At 50.0% G+C, this 18,777-nt stretch overlaps 1 protein-coding gene across 6 annotated transcripts; it reads right to left on the reverse strand.

Annotated features, from left to right (window-relative positions):
- Window positions 1-1,412: 1,412 nt before the first annotated feature.
- On the reverse strand, window positions 1,413-18,724 carry ZNF275 (zinc finger protein 275). 6 transcript variants are annotated; one of them, XM_067724306.1, is made up of 6 exons: window positions 18,586-18,711; window positions 12,731-12,811; window positions 9,095-9,186; window positions 8,526-8,633; window positions 7,535-7,619; window positions 1,413-7,228 (listed from the first exon to the last, which is right to left on the reverse strand). In XM_067724306.1, the coding sequence occupies exon 6, from the start codon at window positions 7,197-7,199 to the stop codon at window positions 6,072-6,074; it is 1,128 nt and encodes a 375-aa protein (XP_067580407.1). In that variant the 5' UTR covers window positions 7,200-7,228; window positions 7,535-7,619; window positions 8,526-8,633; window positions 9,095-9,186; window positions 12,731-12,811; window positions 18,586-18,711; the 3' UTR covers window positions 1,413-6,071. The 6 variants fall into 6 exon arrangements, with proteins under 6 accessions (XP_067580407.1, XP_067580405.1, XP_067580408.1 ...); XM_067724304.1 differs by lacking the exon at window positions 12,731-12,811; XM_067724307.1 differs by lacking the exons at window positions 9,095-9,186; window positions 12,731-12,811 and having other exon boundaries at window positions 18,586-18,723.
- Between the last annotated feature and the right edge of the window lie 53 nt (window positions 18,725-18,777).

The raw sequence follows: 18,777 nt of genomic DNA on the forward strand, positions 1-18,777 counted from the left end.
CTTGGACTTCCCATTCTCCAGAACTGTGAGCAATAAATATGTTGTTTAAAAGCTACCCAGTGTATGGTATTTTTGTTAGAGCAGCCTGAATGGACTGTGGCCCCTCCCAGGTGGTCCGTGAGCTGGGCAGAAGTGGGCTGGGGCACAGGGCCGTGGGTGGGAGCCTCCTTAGCAATGAGGGAGGCTCAGACGCTGGCCCATGAGGTGGGGGGTCTGGGAACTGTGAGCTCTCAGGTAAGCAAAAGACTTCTGGGGGCGCTCAGAGGAGGGTGGTGTTGAGAGAAGCCCTGGAGGTCCACAAGGCCCCAAGAGAAAAGCCCCAGGCTGTCCCCCCTCCCCTGGGCCCATTATTAGCTATTCAAGTGGGCCTGTGGCCTTGACTTTTACACAGGGAAGTTTGCCAGAACAGAGCTTGCACGTGTTTTAAGGAGAACTCGGCGAAACTCTTAGTAGCAAGCACATCATGAAACCGGCAAAGCAAACGCATGGTTCTTTCCAAACTGGGCTGCGCGTGGGGCAGGGCGGCATCACGCCACCTGCTAGAAACTGCATTTGGGTAGAAGAATAATTGACAGCGTGGTGAGGATGGGACCATGGGGGAAAGATGACATAGGCCTTGCCTGGGCGCCTCCAGGGAGACTGGGTTGGTGGGTGGAGTCATGCACCTTTCCAAGATGTGGCTTCCTCTTGTTGGAGCACATCGTGGCCCAGAAGGGCCCAACCCAAGCACTTCCTGGAGCCCACTTTACACTTGGCCTTCCAGGATGGGGCAGCTGACTCCATGGCCGATCTCTGTTTGTTTGCATTTGGGAGGGTCAGGAAGCCAGCAGCCTGTCCTTGTCACCTGCCTTTTCTGAGGCTATGGACACTACAGAGAAGGCCAGCCACTGGCCACCAAGAAGACTGACCTCCCCACTCCCACGCAGCCCAGAGAGGCTGGCCAATTCTCAAGTCCCAGAAGCCACTTCTGTCACCCCATTCCTGATTCCTAGGGGAGAAGCTCAGGGTCAAGCCGGTTTTCTGCTTCCACTTGGAATTCAGACCCAGGGGAGAGCTCCAGCTGGAGTGGAGGGAGGCAACTGGCTGAATGACAGGCCCCTTCTGCCAAGGGAGAGCTTAAACTTCCAGGAAAACCAGCCTTCTCTCTCAGGGCACCTGCTTTCCCCTCTAGGCATCCAGCAGGCAGTTGCAGGGGCTGGCGGGGGGGGCAAGGCAGGGGCGGAACTCCAGAGCGTGGAGAAAAGAGGAAGGGGAGAACTGATAAAGCAAGCTTTGACGAAATAAGTCAAGGAAGACCAATGCCATTGAACATACATTTATTGAAATCTACTCGATGCAAGGCACTGTGCTGGATCTGGAAGGGGAATCAGACATGAAGGGTCACCCTGTCTTCTAAGAGCTCACAATCTAATGGGCCGGGGAGGGTGGGAGGGAGAAGCTCTAGTGCAAAGCTGGTTATAGTAAGTGCCATAACACGGACAAGTTAAGGGGACTGGGGAGGAATGAGAAATAGTGCCAACAACCGAAATACAAGCTGGGGCAGGACACAGCTGTCCTCACATCTGCAAGTAGTGCTGAAGGCCATTTTTGTTTAAAGAGACCATTTCTACTCTTGAAAATAAACACCCAACTGATGCAATGAGAACTACACAACGTAAGGATACTAGTCATACAGAAGTTATCAATTCCCCAATCTGACGGGTTTGCTACGAGTAGCGAGACACTTCCAAAATAAAGAACAGGGTGGGCGGTGACTTAAACTCATTTCCTGGGGCAAACATGGGGTCAGTACAGGAACAGTGCCCAGACAGAAAAGCATTGGTCAAACTCAGAGACTAGGAGGCATAGATTTGCACCCACCCTGGCAAACAGAATACAGTACCACATTTAAAACAGGTGTTTACGACAGTCAGGTGGGCCTTGGGCCAGGAACGAGGGCCAGGTAGGACATGAGGAAAGCGAGCCGTGTTATTCTTCTCAGGAAGCAACCACATGGGACAATGCAATTGCTCTTGACAGACTGCAAAAAGCAGAGACCCACTCAAGCTGGCCTAGGTCAAGGGAGTCTATGGCAGGGACACAAGTGGACCGGTGAGGGCAGTTGCCAGAGATCCCAGAAGGTAACCCAGTCAGGCCTCCCTTGCGGTGCTGGGGTTGAGGCTGCTCTGGGGGTGCCCAGCCGGAGCCCACAGATCTTCAAGCTGGTGCTGCCCATGGGGGCAACTCCTCTAAATCCCAGGTGGCTCCCTCTTTCTTCCAGCACCAACTAGAAACTTCTCTCTGTTTCCTTGTTTGTACTTCACAGTTGGAGAACCTGAAAGGTCTGGTCCATGTCTCCAGCGCTGTGGACCGGTTGCTGCCTTTGAGTCAGGTGCTCAGTTCTGGTTGAATTAATGTGGCCTAGACGGGGTGGGGGCCACATGGCGCACAATGGGGCTGGAGCCCCAGGCACGTGGAATGCAGCCCCACGCGAGAGAGACTGACGCCCACCGTAACCGGTGGGGCTCAGTCTGGAATGACACAACTAATGGGTATGACACAACTAATCCACACGGTTAATCTTATTAAGCAGCACAAGTGGTAAACAGTTACTTTCTTTTGAAAATTTCAGCAAGTATTCAAAACTTTAATAAAAGCAATGGAGGGTTTCTTTCAGAATATAAGAAAAGGGCCTATTTCGAAGGAGAGCCAGCATTCTGTATAACCCACCTGCTCTCCATTTGCCTTGCAAAAGGAATACGTGTGATTAGAAAGAAAAATGAAATGAGGTAGATACACAAATGCACAGACAAGCACACACGACAGCAAGTCTGATCACGTTTTGCATCTGACGTAGCAGCAGACCTAGAGAGTCCAAGGAAATCCACCCCCCAGGGACCAGAGGCAAACACTTGAACTCGGTGCAACTACAGGACACACATTAAAGCCACAGAGAGAGCACGGACTTCACCTGCAAACAGAGTGACGGAAAAGACGTGTTCACTCTGGCAGACGGCCTGTTCAAGAGAAAATCATAGAACCAAGAGTGGAACAAAGGAAAGGAGGGCATGACGGGATGCCAAGATGCCATGCCCTAGCTGGGGACAAGTACAGCGGTGACGGCGACGCTAAGTTCTGAGTTAATACTGCACCTGGATCCTTCATAAAACCCGGGCAAGACATGGCAAGGTACTTCCAGGTTAAGGTGCCAGACTTGCCCCACCGTGGACGCCAACATTCCTTACCAAATAACAGTTGTAGCGAATACGTCATAACAGCTTGAAAAGAGAAAACTCATGAGAGAAGGAAGTAGTGATTTCACACACAGATTCACAACTACTGCAAGAACTGAGGCCCCCAGAGCAGAAAGAATCACTACGCAACAAGTGCTGTCAGCTTCTCTCCAGCCCGGGGGTCAGGATGGAGACGTCACAGAGAGCCACTGGCGTGGCCTGGGGGCCATTCCAGAGTACCTTCTGGCTAAGGTCACAAGGGTCACTGTGGGACCCTGCTTCCCAGCCTCTACCCCAGGCACAGCTGCTGGGAAGTCACACTACAGCCCCGGTGAGGCCAGCTTCTATCTGTGGGCTCTGCGGGCCACTGGAGGAGCCAGGTTCCTGGCCAGCCCTTGCTGCTGAAAGTGACAGGCCAGCCCCACGATGACCAACTTCTACTTTTATGCCACGTGGGCCGTCGTCAGAAGGGCATCGTTGCCCTCCAAACCCTTGTTGTACTGCCCCTCCTGGGCAAGGCTGTTACAAGTCACAGCCCAGGCCTGGTGTGGCCATCAGTGGGGCACGGTTCGTCTCCGAGCCTTTGCTCTGTCGCCCCTCTTAGGTGTGGCTGCAGGAGGTGACGTCAGAACACATGGGTGAATTTCCCCCTAGTTGCGAGAAGCAGAAGCCACTAAACCGACCTCTTTCTAGTTCCAGAATCACTCGCTAGGAGGATGCCATCCACGCGACGGTGTCAGTCGGGTAAGTCTTCTTGTGTTTTAGATGTCTCTCGGGTGGATCTGCTGCTCAGGCACTGAGTCCACGCTCAGCATGGCCAAGGCTCCCGGGAGCTGGCAAGACCAAGTTCGGACCGCCCCGTTGATCTAGGTGAGGCCCAGCCCTGCTGCTGAAGGTTAGGGCTATACCGAGGAACAGTCAGAGTGTTCTGGCCAATCCGAGATGGAAATTCCTCTCGAGTGCCTGAGTGGCCAGGTTGGATAGTCAAGTACCGCCCACAGACATGCAGAGTCTGCATCTTGGATGAGGAGTGAGCCTGTGTCTCCGGCCCATTTCCATCCAGCCTGCCCACCTGGAGCATCCACCTTTTGGTGGGGCAGGGTTTTCAACTTTTCGTTTGTAATTCAAATTCTAGAAGAAAATGTCATCATCTCTAACTACTGAAGCAATGGAAGTTAAGACTTAACTGACAACAGTGAATGTTTGGATACGTAAAAATCAAAAGCTTGCACAACAAAAATGTAATAAAACTGCTACAAAGAGCAAAGCAATAAAACTGGAAAAGAGATCATCACAATCGATACAGAAAGAACTGCTGTATAAAGTCAATATATCCAAAGGTAACTTGGTAACTGGTCAAAGGAGATGAACGTACTCTGCATGCACGAAAACGGAAACAGTATTTTAAGTCATCACGTGAGAGAAAGAAGATGAGACTAGGGGTCAGGAGGCCTGGGTCCATCCTCAGTTTGGGTACTAATGAGTCACAGAACAGCAATAACCATGGTGATGACGGCAGATGACTTCACTGAGTGTGAACCTCCACGCCAGGCACGGCGTCGCAGTCGTTGCGATAACCTTAGGAGGTAGTCCTGTGATCATCCCCATTTTACAGAGGTGGAAACGGAGGATTGGAGAAGTACCACCTAGGCCCCATATGCGAGGCTATCGTTCCCGAAGGGAAGGCGTCACCTTACACTTGAGTCCTTGCGACGTCCCTGTTATTACGGGGATGCTCTCTCAACTACCTGATTTTGAACAAAACAGTGCTGCTTGAGGACAAGACCCATTAGCCTGAAACAAACCCCATTCAACGCTAGTATTGGATATGCCTGGGAGTCACCAGATTGAATTGGTTTAAGAAACAAGGACACAGAAGAAATTTAACTCAGATTCAGTGCTTCTTAAGAGTATGGCCTCACAATGGCAAGTCTTCGATGCTTTAAAAGGCCTTTTAAAGGCCTTTAAAACAGGAAGACCTTAAGTGCTTGCACTGTGCGGCCACAGGATAAATTAGAAAACGACAGCCATCATTCTAATGTTACATGAACCTGTACTTATGGCTCGGGAGGCGCCTTCTAGTGAGACCCTTGTGCAGGGATTGTCACAGTGCTGCGTGGCACATAGTTCGGATGGATGGAAGTCATTGGATGCGTGCTTTGAAAATGATGACTCCAAAGGGCCTCTGAGGTTGGTGAAGACGGTGACGTTAGAAATGCATACGAGGAATTAGGATAAAAAGATCTCATGGAGTGGGGCTAGGGAGAAAAGGAATCTTTTCTAAATTAATATATTATTCTATATAATATGTGATTTACAATATGTATGCAGAACTAAATTAATAAATTAAATATTATAAGACATTTGATTATTCTATTTACAACCCTAAAAATTTATAAATTCAAGTAGGCCAAAAAAGTTTGGGGCGATCGATCTTCTGTTGGGGAAAGTCGGGATCACATTCTGTGGACACCATCATTGAATAGCTCTGGGTCTCAGTTTCCTTGAAGGGGGAGCTTGCAGGAGAGGACCAAGCATCCTGAGCTCCACCCCCACGTCCGGGTTTCTCTTCTCTCGTTCTCCAATTCAAGGCCTGTGCATTTAAATACCTTGAAGGTACTCGATTCCAGCTGAACCAGCCAAAACTCAATCAAAATGGTAGAAGCTACTCTCGATAGGCAAGATGGGAAACACAAACACTTATAAATTGCTGGTGGCAGTATAAATTGGTTTCAACCTTTCTGAAGAGAAAATATATAAGCGCTACAAAACTGTTCATCTCCTTTGACCCTGCCCTCCCCCTCTAGGGCCCCGGGCCCCGAGGGGATCCGCTGCCGGCCACGGGGCCGCGGGCCTTCCCTACTCGCGGTGGGTCGGTTGATGCTTCTGCAGCGCGGACCGCCTCTTGAACACGCGGCCACACTCGCTGCACTCGCAGCGTCTTGCCCCGCTGTGGGTCCTCCGATGGCGACTCAGGCCGGAGCTCCGGCGGAAGGCCTTCCCGCACTTGTCGCACTCGTAGGGTTTCAGTCCGCTGTGGATGCGCCGGTGTTTGATGAGGTCGGAGGGCCCCCGGAAGGCCTTGCCGCAGTCGCCACACGCGTAGGGCCGCTCCCCGGTGTGGATGCGCTGGTGCTCCAGGAGGCTGGAGCTCTGCCGGAAGGCCTTCCCGCACTGGCTGCACTCGTACGGCTTCTCGCCCGTGTGGATCCGCCGATGCTTGGTGAGCTCTGAGCTCCTCCGGAAGAGCTTGCCGCAGTGGGGGCAGCCGTAGGGCTTGGCCCCGCTGTGGATGCGCTGGTGCTCGGCCAGGCCGTTGACCCCTCGGAAGGACTTGCCGCAGTCGTCGCAGTCGAAGGGCAGGTGGCCGGTGTGCATCCGCTGGTGCTTGAGAAACTCCTGGCGATCCAGGAAATCCCTGCCACACGTCTTGCAGGCAAAGGGTTTCTCCGAAGTGTGCAGCTTCTGATGGCGAAAGAGGTGGGTGTTGACTTTGAAGGAGCGGCCGCATTCCTCGCAGTCAAAGGGCTTCTCGCGGCTGTGGACGCGCAGATGCTGACTGAGGCCCGCGTTCTTCTTGAACCTTTTCCCACATTCTTCACACTCGAAGGGCTTCGCCTCCCTCTCCATTTGCTCCCTCTTCTCCACGGCCTCGTCAAGGGCCCGGCTGGGGCCCGGCCGGGGCTCTGCCGCCACGTGGCTCTTCCGGTGCTCGTTGAACTCAGACACCCCGCGAAAAGCCTGCCCGCAATCGCCGCACTCCCAGCCCTTTTCCTCACTGTGAATTCGCTGGTGCTGCACGAGGAGGACCTTAAGCCGAAAGGCATCCCCACACTCTTTACATGCAAAATGATGTTCTACAGGCAGATTCTGGGGGCTCCCTCCCCTCCCCTCAGAGTCCCCGTTCTGTTTGACCTCAGGGCTGTGCTCGCTGGCCGTCGGGGAGCTCGTGGACGCCATCTCCTGTGACTGGGCGACTTCACCCATCCTCGGCGGCTGGGTCACCCAGATGCTTTCTGAAATGAAAACCACAAGACACTGCACTCTGCCGAGGCGGAAGGAAGGAGGTTACTCTCCTCTGTCAACAATCACTTTCCTCCTGAGACAGCCGCCGAGCACCGGGCCTGGGGCCACTGGGGCGGGATGGCGGCTCCCCGCCCAGCTGGAAACAAGCGCGGGAGATGGAAGGGGCATAAGGGCCCGATTGCTGGATGCTCCCTGTCAAGGTGATTGAGGGGCAGGCACGCCACTCCCACCCCAAGGGCTCACCTGGGCCTCCCCAATGATGCCCTGACATTTCTTCAGGTTTCTTTTTTACTCACCTGAATGCTCAGCTCGGTCCACGCGAGGGGATGGGTCTGACTTGCACCAGGTGAGAGACCAAGTCAGGATTCAGAACAGGAACTCCTGCTTGCGGAAAAGGAAACAAGCTATGGCAGCAGCCAGAGATGACATCAGGATCGAGGAGGAATGGCTCAGGGCCTTTGAAGGGGAGAGCCTTTCAATCCCCAAAGGCTGGGTTGGCTGTTCCCTTAGGCAAGTCATTCCTCCATTTAAAATGCCTTTCCCAACAGTCGGCTCCTTCCAGGGGCTGTGGATGAAGCAAGCTCTGGGCCCATCTGGGTGCCAGTTTGTCTTCCTGAGGAGCTGATCCTCCCTTTCCCCCATCCGCCCTCCTCAAGGTCTGCACATTGAACTTGGGGTTCTTCCATAACTGTCAAAGCTGACCCCTGGCAGTCTCTCCTCCGAAGAAGCCTCCCCACCTCCCCACGTGCAGCCCCTGATGGTGCAAAGGAGCTTGCTACGTCAACCTCTCTCAACGGTAAACTACGGTAAAGTTGCCATGAAATTTATATAACTTGTGGGTTAAAAAAGTATTTAATTAGGTGGCATAGGAAGGGTGGGAGGGAGGGAGATGCAAGAGGGAAGAGATATGGGAACATATGTATATGTATAGCTGATTCACTTTGTTGTAAAGCAGAAACTAACACACCATTGTAAAGCAATTATACTCCAATAAAGATGTAAAATAAGTATTTAATGCTAGTGGCTAGTTTGTTCTAATTTCTTTCCCAATGAAAGACTGAGGGGGCTTCTTTCCATGCCATTAGGAGTGGGGAGGGACACCTGCTACTTTGAGATGTCGGGTGTAGCAGACCCTCTGTACTTCCTCACAGCCCATTCCCAAGGAGCATAAGCCCCTGGAAGGTGAGCTTGTGGAACGCTATGCCAGGTGCCCCTTATCCTACTCCCAGCTTCGTAGGACCGTGAAGCTGGTGGCAAAGCTTGTGGAAGGGCTGGGGGCATCCTTACCCACAGAGGTCACATTCCTTCAATATGCCGGTGTCCTCTGCTCAGGATCTAGCCTCAGCCACTCCCTTTGAGGAGGTACTGTGCCACGTCACCAAATGTCACCGGATCCTGAAAGAATTCCCAGGGATAATCTGTCCTTCCATCCACTCTAGAATGAGGCAAGGGCAGTGCCACTAACCCCAGGGATGAGAGGTGAGAGTCTGAAGTGAGCGTGCATTGCTAACATGGAAATGTAACTACAAGCCTCAAGAAGTGCTAGAAAGAGAACCTGACCATGTACCAAGAGACCTGGGCCGTGGCCCTGGCTCCCACTGTCCTCCCAAGGGACTTCAGTTCAATCACTTTCCTGGATTGAAACGCAGCTCCCCCATCAGTACGATGGGAATTACAAGCCCGGCAGGCAACCATTCCTTGGCAGACTCCGGGGAGAGAAGCAGAGAGAGGGAGGGAAGGCAGCAGGGGGGTTCAGGCCCTGCTGTGTGTCATGCTGGGGCAAGAGGCAGAGTCCAAGGCCAGAATCAGGGAGCAGTGACAGATTCCCAAGCCAGACTGAAGGAAGCACAGCTCACCTGGGCCTCCAGCACCCCAAGGGGGCCTGCCAGGACTTGCTTTCCCAGGAATCCATCTTGTGGAAGGGCAAGACCCTGTGGGGCAGGCAGAGCTAAGGAAAGTGAAAAGAGCCGTGAGTGACAGCAGCCCTGCCTCTGGGTCCCGTGGGATGAGACTGGTGATTTCCTTTTCCCCTGTTTTAAATTTTCTTGAGTCTTCTCTTGCACAGAGGCTGAATGACAAGCCAGAGCACGGATATACCTAACAAAATGCATCCCAAACAGTGGGGAAAGTGGGCTGGCAGAGAACTGATACAGGCAGGCCAGAGGGAACCCACACAAGACAAATGAATGTTAGCCCAGGCACAGGCAGGAGAAGACAAACTCAGACCAAGAGCCAGTGGCAGGGAGACTGGCTCTCAGAGACAGGTCGGCCACAGGCCTCCCAGCAGTAGGCCTTGTAGAGTTCAATGCTCACACTGCACAGGAAGGAAGCATCCCCAAAAGAACATCAGAAGAAATAACTAGGAAGTGAGAGATCCTTCTCAACTTGGTAGGGGCAACAAAAAACCAGACTGGGCTACTGGAGGGAAGAGACATAACAGAGCAGGAGTCAGGGCTTCCTGACTAGCAGTAAGGCCGTCTAAAGGCCACACTCCACCCCACCGAAACAGTTCACCAGGTGACAGCTTGCAGACAAGAATGTTTCTGTGATATATTTACAAAATGAAAAGTTGAACAAAATACCTGGAAAAAGACACCTCCAAAAAAAACAAAAGATCTTCAAAGACTAAGTTGCTAAAAAAAGGATCTGAACCACATGTGTAAGTTGCCGTTGTCTTTTGGATCCCACCACAGGTGTGCATGCACCGCAGGCCTCCCACTTCAGTGAGTTCACAGAAACAGGAACACAGTTTCTATTCTGATGTCAGGTCAATTCGGCTCACAGTTATATGAAAAGGAAGCATTTTTACACTAGCTCAAGGAGTACAGAACCCAGATACTCCAGAAATACTTTTACATAAAATTAGATGTTATATTAAAAGGGTTGGACAGAGACTTCCATTTCTGGCCATGATGGAGTAACAAGGAACAGATTTAATGTCGTGCCATAAATAAGTAGAAAACTGGACAAAATAGATGTGAAACAACAGTGTTTAGATATTGGACAGCAGGCAGCACAGGATCATGATCCTGGAGAGAAGAGAAACAAATGAGGGGAGCTTTATCAGTGGCCCAGATCTCTTCCTGGAGGCAATTTCCAGATTGAGAGTATAGGGAAGGGGAACCCAAGCAGAGCTTGGTGGCTTTATCATCAACACAGACCAGCGTTCAGGGAAGCTGAGGCAGAAGAGAGTTCCAGAAAGGAGGGAGCCATACAGAAAAAAAGAGCTCCAAAAAATCTGTCCAAGGCTCCCCTTTAGTCTTTCTTAACTACTAAGCCATGCATGCATAGAGTGAAACTCCCAAAGACTAGGAAAAGAATGACCAGGAAGCTGTAAGTTCAACAATTCCTAGGACACACAAAGGTAGGGAGATGTTTGGGGTCTAACCAACCAGAGCAGGGAGTCCTCAGTGATCACGTGGGGTAGTCAGTAGAGAATCAGAGGGGCCATACCTTAGTAGTAGGACTGATCTATTCCCTGGAGCCACAGCCACCCTGGATCTGCTCTAGAAAAACTTGAAAGTAGGCCTTGAAGGGATGAAACTATTCCACAAATAACTACCTCCCAAAACAAAGTCCAACAATTTTCACAGTGAAACAACAAAATACAGACACTCAACAACATAATCTCTACAATGTTCAACATCCAATAAAAAATTAAGTAAATGTCAAGAAGCAGGAAAATGTGACTCATGGAAAGGAAAATAATGTCAATAGAAACACTCAGAAATGATCACTGACGGAACTCACAGGCAAGGATAACAGCTAGTTTAACAATGTATAAGTATTTAAAGAAAAACAGGAACATAATAAAAGAAATGGATGATATAAACAAGAATCAAATGGGACTTACTGAGGTAAAAACTGTAATATTTAAAATGAGAATTTCATTGGATGTGATTAACAGCAGATTAGACACAGCCCTCTCCTCCCTAAAAAATTAGAAAATTTGAAGACACAGCAATAGAAATTATCCCAAATTTAGATCAGAAAGAAAAACATATTTAAAAAACAGAGTCTCAGTGACTTGAGGATAACAGAAAGTGGTCTAACGCATATGTAACTGGAATCTGAGAAGATGAGGGAAAGGAGGAGGGGGATAAAAGTATTATTGAAGAAATAATGGTTAAAATGTATTGTTTTCTAAATTTGATGAAATCTAGATCCAAGAAGCCCAATTACCCCCTAGCAAGTCTAAACAAACAAACAAAACGAAAAAAAAAACCCAACAACCCCACACATGTACACTAAGACACATCATAATCATATTGCTGAAAACTAGTGATAAAGAGAAAATCTTAAAGCAGCCAGAGGGAAAAAAAGATGTTGTATACAGAGGAGCAAAGATAAGAATAGCTGCTAACTTCTTATGAGAAAATGTGCAAGCCAGAAAACAACTGAATGACATTTTTAAAGTGCTAAAGGAAAAAAAAAAAACATGTCAACCGAGACTTCTATATTCAGGGAAAGTATCCTTCAAAAATAAAGGCAAAATAAAAACTTTTTTAGACAGAGAAAAGCTGAAAGAATCTGTTACCAGCAGACCTGTACTACAAGATATATTAAAGAAAGTTCTTCAGGTGAAGGGAAATGATACCAGATGGAAACTTGGATCACAAAGGAATGAAGAACATCAAGAATGTAAATATGTGCAGAAATATAAACACTTTTACCTCCTCTCATTTTTAAATCTTTAAGAGATAACTGAACATTTAAAGCAAAAATAATAAGGTAGTGCAGGGTTTATAACATACGTAGAAATAAAATGTACATCTGTGTGCTTTACAAAGCCCTCCAAGACTCTGATGCATGCCAGTAGTGGAGATAAAATACAGTTCTAAAAACTAATCCAAAAGAAGAAAGGTAAAAAACACAAAGGAAAAAGAACATATGGGGCAAATGGAAATAAATACCAAGAGGCAAATTTAAACACAACCATATGGATAGTTAAATTAAATATAAATGGACTAAACACACCAGTTAATAGGCAGAGATCATCAGATTGTATTTTTTTTTAAAAAAAATGAGACTCAACTATATGCTGTCAACAAGAAACTTTAAATATAAAGAGTTTAAATGTAAAGACAGAGATAGGTTAAAAGTAAAAGGATGGAAAACAATGTACTATAACCAACAGGAAGAGTCTCAATAACCCCAACGTCATAAAAACATGAGGGAGACCTTTCTGAAGAATCCTACAACTCAGAGCAGGAAGAATACTGGAGAGCTTAAGTATAAAATCAATTGGTGGTAAGAGACAAGAAAAAAAACAGAAAACATTTAAAAAGTAAATGAAAATGAAAAAAAAATCAACAGGTGGCCAATGCAGAATGACACACAGCAGATTACAAAAATTTGAATCCTCCTTCAAAGAAGATTATAGACAGACAGTAACTGTTTATTGAAAAAATCCAAAGAGGGTAGGAGAAGGGAAGAGAACGGTATATATTTATGTTTTAGGAGAAAAAAGGAATAAACTGAGAGTGACTCACAGTGAATGAGCACATCGAGACTGCAGTGTGCACCACCCTGGGGTAGAGTCCAGGTCTAGAAAGGTCTTCTGCTTTCTGTTTCTGTAATGAATTTTTAGTAACCAAACTGCATTTCTTTGGTAATCAGAAAGGAACAACAATTTTAAAAGATTTCAGTTGACTCTGGATAAGAAAGACGCTCAGCATGTGAGAGGACAGGGCTAATGCCAAGGAGACAACAGGGAACTGCCCCTGAAGCTGGGCAACATCCCGAGGTGCCCACACAGGCAAGGCAGGCACAGAGGACCAGGGCTGGCCGGAGTATGTGGGCAGTCCTAGACAGCTTAGAGGCAGGTCCATGAGGTTGTCACTTCCTGGGATCATCCCCCCAAGCTATCAGAACCATGACAGGTGTGAGCAGAAGGCCTTCTTTGGCCCCAGTGTCCACGGAAACTCTACTTCCATCTTTAAGTAGCTGGCAGCACAGGTGCTCCCCAGTGTGTGAGGGAAGCCCCAGGTGCCCAGCAGCCAAGCCCTCTGTACCCCACTGTCACCCAGGCGGAGCACCCTCGGAGCAGTTGGATTCTTCCTGTTATACATTTGATGTCTGGTTTGACTTTGGCTTCCAATACAAAATGAAATGGTCATAGATTACTTATACAATTCATTCTAAAAACTTCGCTTCCAATTGACATTGAGGTTTTGTTGCCGAGTAGAATGGAGAGGAGAACATCTCACCTTCACCTCCTGAGGAAGATGGTCTGTTACAAGCCTCATCTCACCACCCTCAGGCCAGAGACCTAAGGCCTTAACCCCCTCCAAGTCCCTGGCTGAGCCCACCAGACCCACGTCTGCACCCCATGTCTCAGTCATTCCTTCCAGACCCTCGGCCTTCATCCAGTCAGAAACATGCCAAGGCAGTACCCCTGAGGGCCTCTGAACCTGCCTCAGGTGGCTCCTGCGAAGAACTCGGGCCTCATTCAAGTGTCACCTCCTCCAAATGACTTCACTCTCCAGCCCCATCACGGTTTACTTATAACACTTTTCACTACCTAAAACGTATCCTCCGAAATTGCTTGTTTTTACCTGATTCTCCCTGGGGGAAATGTCACCTGTGACAGGACAGGGCCCTTCTCTTTCTTGGTCACCCCCGAATCCCCAGCATCTGCAGCAGCTCCTAACACTCAGCGGGCATGTGAGAAACTGTGGGGGGAGGGGTGTGTTAAATGCATCAAACTTCCATTAACGGAGCGCCTACTGTGCGTTTGGCACTGCGCTTCTCCCTTCACGTAATGTAACTATCGCCACCTATAGTCATTCCCGCCTCCATTTGACAGAGAAGGAAGACACGGATCTGAGAGGTGAACTAACTTGCCTAAGGTCTAGCTCCCAAGATTTGAGACATTTCAAACCACACCAGAAAAGAGAGAAGTAATATGCCAGCAGGTAATATCTAACACCAGGCCTTATCCAAAGGCCAGGCAGCCATTGAGTGTCCTTGAAGCCTAATGGTGCGTATGGGTTTAGGGGACTGGCTTTAAATCCTCCCATGAACATGCCATCACAGACCCCCCCCTGCGCAATAGATACACATGTCACTCTCTCTCTCACTCACAGTTTTTCCAAGCCACCCATGTTTAATTGAGCAGGTCCTCCCAAAGTGTTCCCATTTAATTGAGCGGATCCCACCAAAGTGTTTTCACTTAATTGGCATGATTAACTGTCGAAGTCCTGGAGCCGCAACCCCCAAGTGAATTGTTAATTATCCTTTAATTCCTGTGTAGCAACAGGACTGGCCCTTCCTGTACCAGGCTTGCCCAGGGGACTTAACCCAAGTGCACTTCAGATCACTACCCACAGTGACAGAACCCACAGACACACAGAGAACATTTCGAAGGTGCTCATAAAAACGGGAGGGAAAAAGTGAGCCCTGCTTTCACAAAAGGAAGCTAAACTCTGCACAATGAACAAGGCATATCGGGTAAAAGCTTTATGAGACGCAAGGGAAGATCATTAAAAAAGATAATACACATTAATCCCACTGCAGTTAAAAGCAAAATCATCATCAATCCTGAAAACAATCTGATAATTCAGAAGCCGGACTGCCCAACTGCTCCACTTTAAAACGGTGGAACTAATCTGGAAAAGAAACTGCACTGTGACAAAAGTGACACATACAGGTGTCTACTGCCTTCCAAAAGTGGACCTTGGGAGATCAAGGTCAAAGCAATTCCAGGCACAATGTGAAAACCACTGTAGTGCACCCGATGGATACAGAGGGTGATCCTGACCTTGAATGTGAGGCACTTGCACTCACCATGGAAAAGCATGCCCCAAACCTTGTAAGCGCACTTCTTCACCCAACCGGTAGAAAGACTACGGGAAAACAAATCTCTGCCTCTTAATATAAATATTATCTTCCTTCTGTAAGTGGGATCTGAAGTATAGAGTCTAACGACTATATGCTCCCAGAGAGTGAAGGCCCTATCAAAGCTGACTGCGGATTCCACTCTGGACCTAGCCAAGTGCCACAGACACTGCAGCTGCTTCACAGACACATTTCTGAAAAATCATGCTTCCTAAAACATGAGAGTTCACGTGAGTGAACAAATGTTCCTGAAATGTGCTTTAGATGGCAATGTAAATTTTAACCAACTTATTTAAATCCAATTTTCCATATTGAATCAGAAACATTGAGAACCAAACCAATCATTTCACTTTGACTTGAAAGAACAGAAGTTAACAGCTGAACCCAGTGGAGACAAAAGCCAACAGTTGTCACAAAAAAATAGTGAATAATTAGGTGTATTCTGGTCACCTTTGAGCTCGGGACCCCTCCTTAGGATGTCTCGCTACTAGGAAAGCTCACTTCTGAGCCTAAAAGATCAGTGTTAGACTAATTCCATGGCACAAGTGGCCAAGCAACCTTCTCAGCAGGTGCCATCCTTCCCTGGGCAGTGGGGGCAGGGGAGAGGGAGCAAGGCCACCCAAACTAGACCAATCTGGCAGCTTCCAGAAACTTCAAACGGGTGCCAGAAACACCTGGACTCCCTGGAGCATCTAGATAAGGACCTGAAACAGAATGTCCTCAGGCCCCAGAAGACAACAGGTGTCTCCTGGTGTGCATTTCAGTTCTGGGCCGGAGCAAAAATGCCCTGGAGGGAATCTTTACAGGTCACACGAGAGACTGCACTCTCGATCACCTAATTCAGATGGGTGCCTTCAGCGCCCTCTCCCACCCCTAGCCCTAACCCTAAATCAGCCTATTAATTACCTAGATTCAAAATTCTCCTTACTGGATATCTGTTCTCCCTTGAGTTGTGTTGTTTAGATCGAGAGAACTATCTCTGGGCAGAGATGGTTCAACGACACTGGCATATATAAAAATATAAGTGCTTCCAGAATCGAAAACAATACTTCTCACCATCTTGCGTCCCCATGGCGTCTTCTAACAGCATGGCCAGCTTTAAGGCCAGCAGACATGGTCTATAAACATCCAGACTTGCCCCAAAGAGAGATGCAGGGATGGCATCATGTCTCAGAACAGTTCTGAGCGATTAGTCAGGCAGGTAAGATCCCACCTGTTGGACTGAAATAATTTGGGGGGACAGAAGCAGACTTGGGTACTCCTTCCGGGAACATGTCTTTTGGGTCATGAGTGCTCAACCAAAGGACAGGCTGTGAGACTGAACACACTGCTGAGACCCCAATCCACCTGAGTCAGGCAAGCCTGGGATCCTAAGCCGAGCCCCTGGGCTGGAGCTGGGCTTAGCCTTCGGCAGCTCTCCACCCGTCCCGCCAGGATGTGGCTGCAAAGGCCCCCTTTGGGCCCACCCTGTACTGTGAAAATGCACGCTACTAGAAGTGAATCCTAAAGGGCCAAAAGAGAGGGTGTTTCACCAGGAAAGTCTGTTTCTCTCGGGATGTTTGCGTCTGTGTGTGCCTTTTTCTGTGTGCGTGGGTGGGAGGCATCTGTCTCCGTCTTCCCCGTTTTCCTGTCTCTCTGCCTGGGCACCTGTCTCTCTCTGTTTAGGTTTCCATTTTCTTCGCCTTCTATAAAAAGCCAGAAGGTAGACCAGAAGGGGATTTTGTAGTGTTTGTTGTACTTAATTGAGGGAAGGTTTATGTTCCCATTTCCCCAAGAAGACGCATGCTCTCTTACTGAAAATCAAAATAAATTTTAAGTATAGCTTCGTTTAAGTCACACTGCCCAGGATATGAACGATTCTAAATGGGGGTGGGGGAATGCTGTGCAAATCCCAAGGGGCCCTGGGCAGTTGGGGAGCCCAGGCAGGTTAGGGCCAGGGTTGGATGGGTGGGTTAGAACCCTGGCCTGGGGTTTCCTAAGAACTCGGGACAGAGCAGCTGGTGTAGGTGGGGATGAGAAATCTGCATTTTCAACCAGCACTCAGGAAACTGGGATGCTGCTCTGTGCCTGGTTAGCACTGGGCCCGTCTAGGATCTGGAGGTTTCCTCACCTCCAGGGCTCATCAGACAGGACTCTGGCCCATGAGCCTCCTGAACGGGATCCCACTCTCTGTGCTGACTGTCAGATTTCTGCGAAGAGAATTCACAGTTTCTAGTGATTTTCTAAGGGGTCTCCTCACCCAAAGAAGGCTGAAAATCACTGTTCGATAGGATTCTAAATGTAGATCCTAAGGCATTTGGGGGGAATGGATTGGACTGTGTCAGGCACTGTGCAAGCTGCTTCTACTTAAAGGCCCAGGGCAGGAGGGAGGATGGGGGATGGGGCGAGGCAGCATTAGTACCCAGAGCGGGTGCTGTTCTAGCAATCCCATCTGAAATCCTTTGGTAAAAGAAAAATGTCGGGTCTGAGGTTGAAGAGGAAATATTTCACTGACCAAGGAGACTGAAGGGGGCTGGTGGCCCCCAGCTGGGCCAACGTTGGCTGGAGGGTGTCAGTTAGAACAGGGTGGGACCTCCGGGAAGAGGGCCAGGATTCTGGCGGGGTTGGTGTTTGAAAGGGACCATGGGCTTCGGGCAGCAGGCGACTGTGTCGGGGGGAGGATGGAAAAAGACATGTAATTAATCACCCAAATATAGACTAGAGGAGGCAGCAAAGGAGTTTAAGGGGGGGGCACTGGAGCGGGTGATGGTGGCCCCAGAAGGGCGACAGAAAAAGCACTGTTCAGATCAAGGGCCTTGAGCTCGTTTTCACCCAGCAAGGGCTGCCCCTCCCCCTCCTTCACAGCATTTGGGCTCTAGGCTGCCCCCCCATCCTCCCCGACAAGCTGACGCTCGACCCCCACCCAAAAGGAAAGGAGAGACTCCGCCAGCAGGAAGTCCCCAGTACACCTACCCCGCGTCTCCGACAGCTGTTCAGCCCCTCCCCCAGACTGGGGAAAAGCCCTTTAACACCTCCCAACGCCCCCTCCCACTTGGCCTCCTCTGCACTTGGGGTGGGGGCCCCCTCTTCCCATAGCGACCGGTTCCCATCCCTTAGCGTCACCCCAAAAGCAGCGTAGGCCTCAGCACGTCCAGCGATTCCCGCCCCTAACCGTCGCCCCCTGTCCGCCGCGGGAAGGCCTTCGGCCTCTTCGTACCCGCCATCCCGGACCCATCTCCCGCTCCACCTGGCCCCAGGGCCGAGCAGCTTCCCGCGGGAACAGAGACGCCCCCCAACAAAGCTTGGCCGCCCCCTGCCCCCCCACCGCACACTTTCTGGAACACTCACCCCAGTCCTGCACACTCTCCTGGGCCGTCCCCTGCACATCCTCCCGAGGCCCAAACGATCACCCGGGACCCGCACATTCATCCGCGACTCCCAGCACATCCTCTGGCGGCGCGCGCGCTCATCCCGGCCCCGCACACCCTCCCGGGCTCCGCACACATCCTCTTGTGGCCCGCACGCTCACCTCGGCCCAGCGGCTGCCAACGCGCGGTCCTCGGCGGAGCGGCGCTGGCGCGGCCCAGGCCCGGCGTGGCAGGAAGCGCCACGGAGCCGCCAGCACCCGGCTGAGCCCAGCAGCCCCACGGCGCGTTTCCGGAGCCGCGGGCGCCGCCGTGGGTAGTGGGAGAGCGAGGCCCCACCCTGGCTCCGGCCCCGC

Source organism: Pseudorca crassidens, chromosome X (assembly GCF_039906515.1).
Source record: "Pseudorca crassidens isolate mPseCra1 chromosome X, mPseCra1.hap1, whole genome shotgun sequence".
Lineage (NCBI taxonomy): Eukaryota > Metazoa > Chordata > Mammalia > Artiodactyla > Delphinidae > Pseudorca > Pseudorca crassidens.

What these genes read in the sequence shown, in the direction of transcription:
- ZNF275 (XM_067724308.1), bottom strand. Translation starts at nt 7,199, where the DNA reads ATGGGTGAAGTCGCCCAGTCACAGGAGATGGCGTCCACGAGCTCCCCG.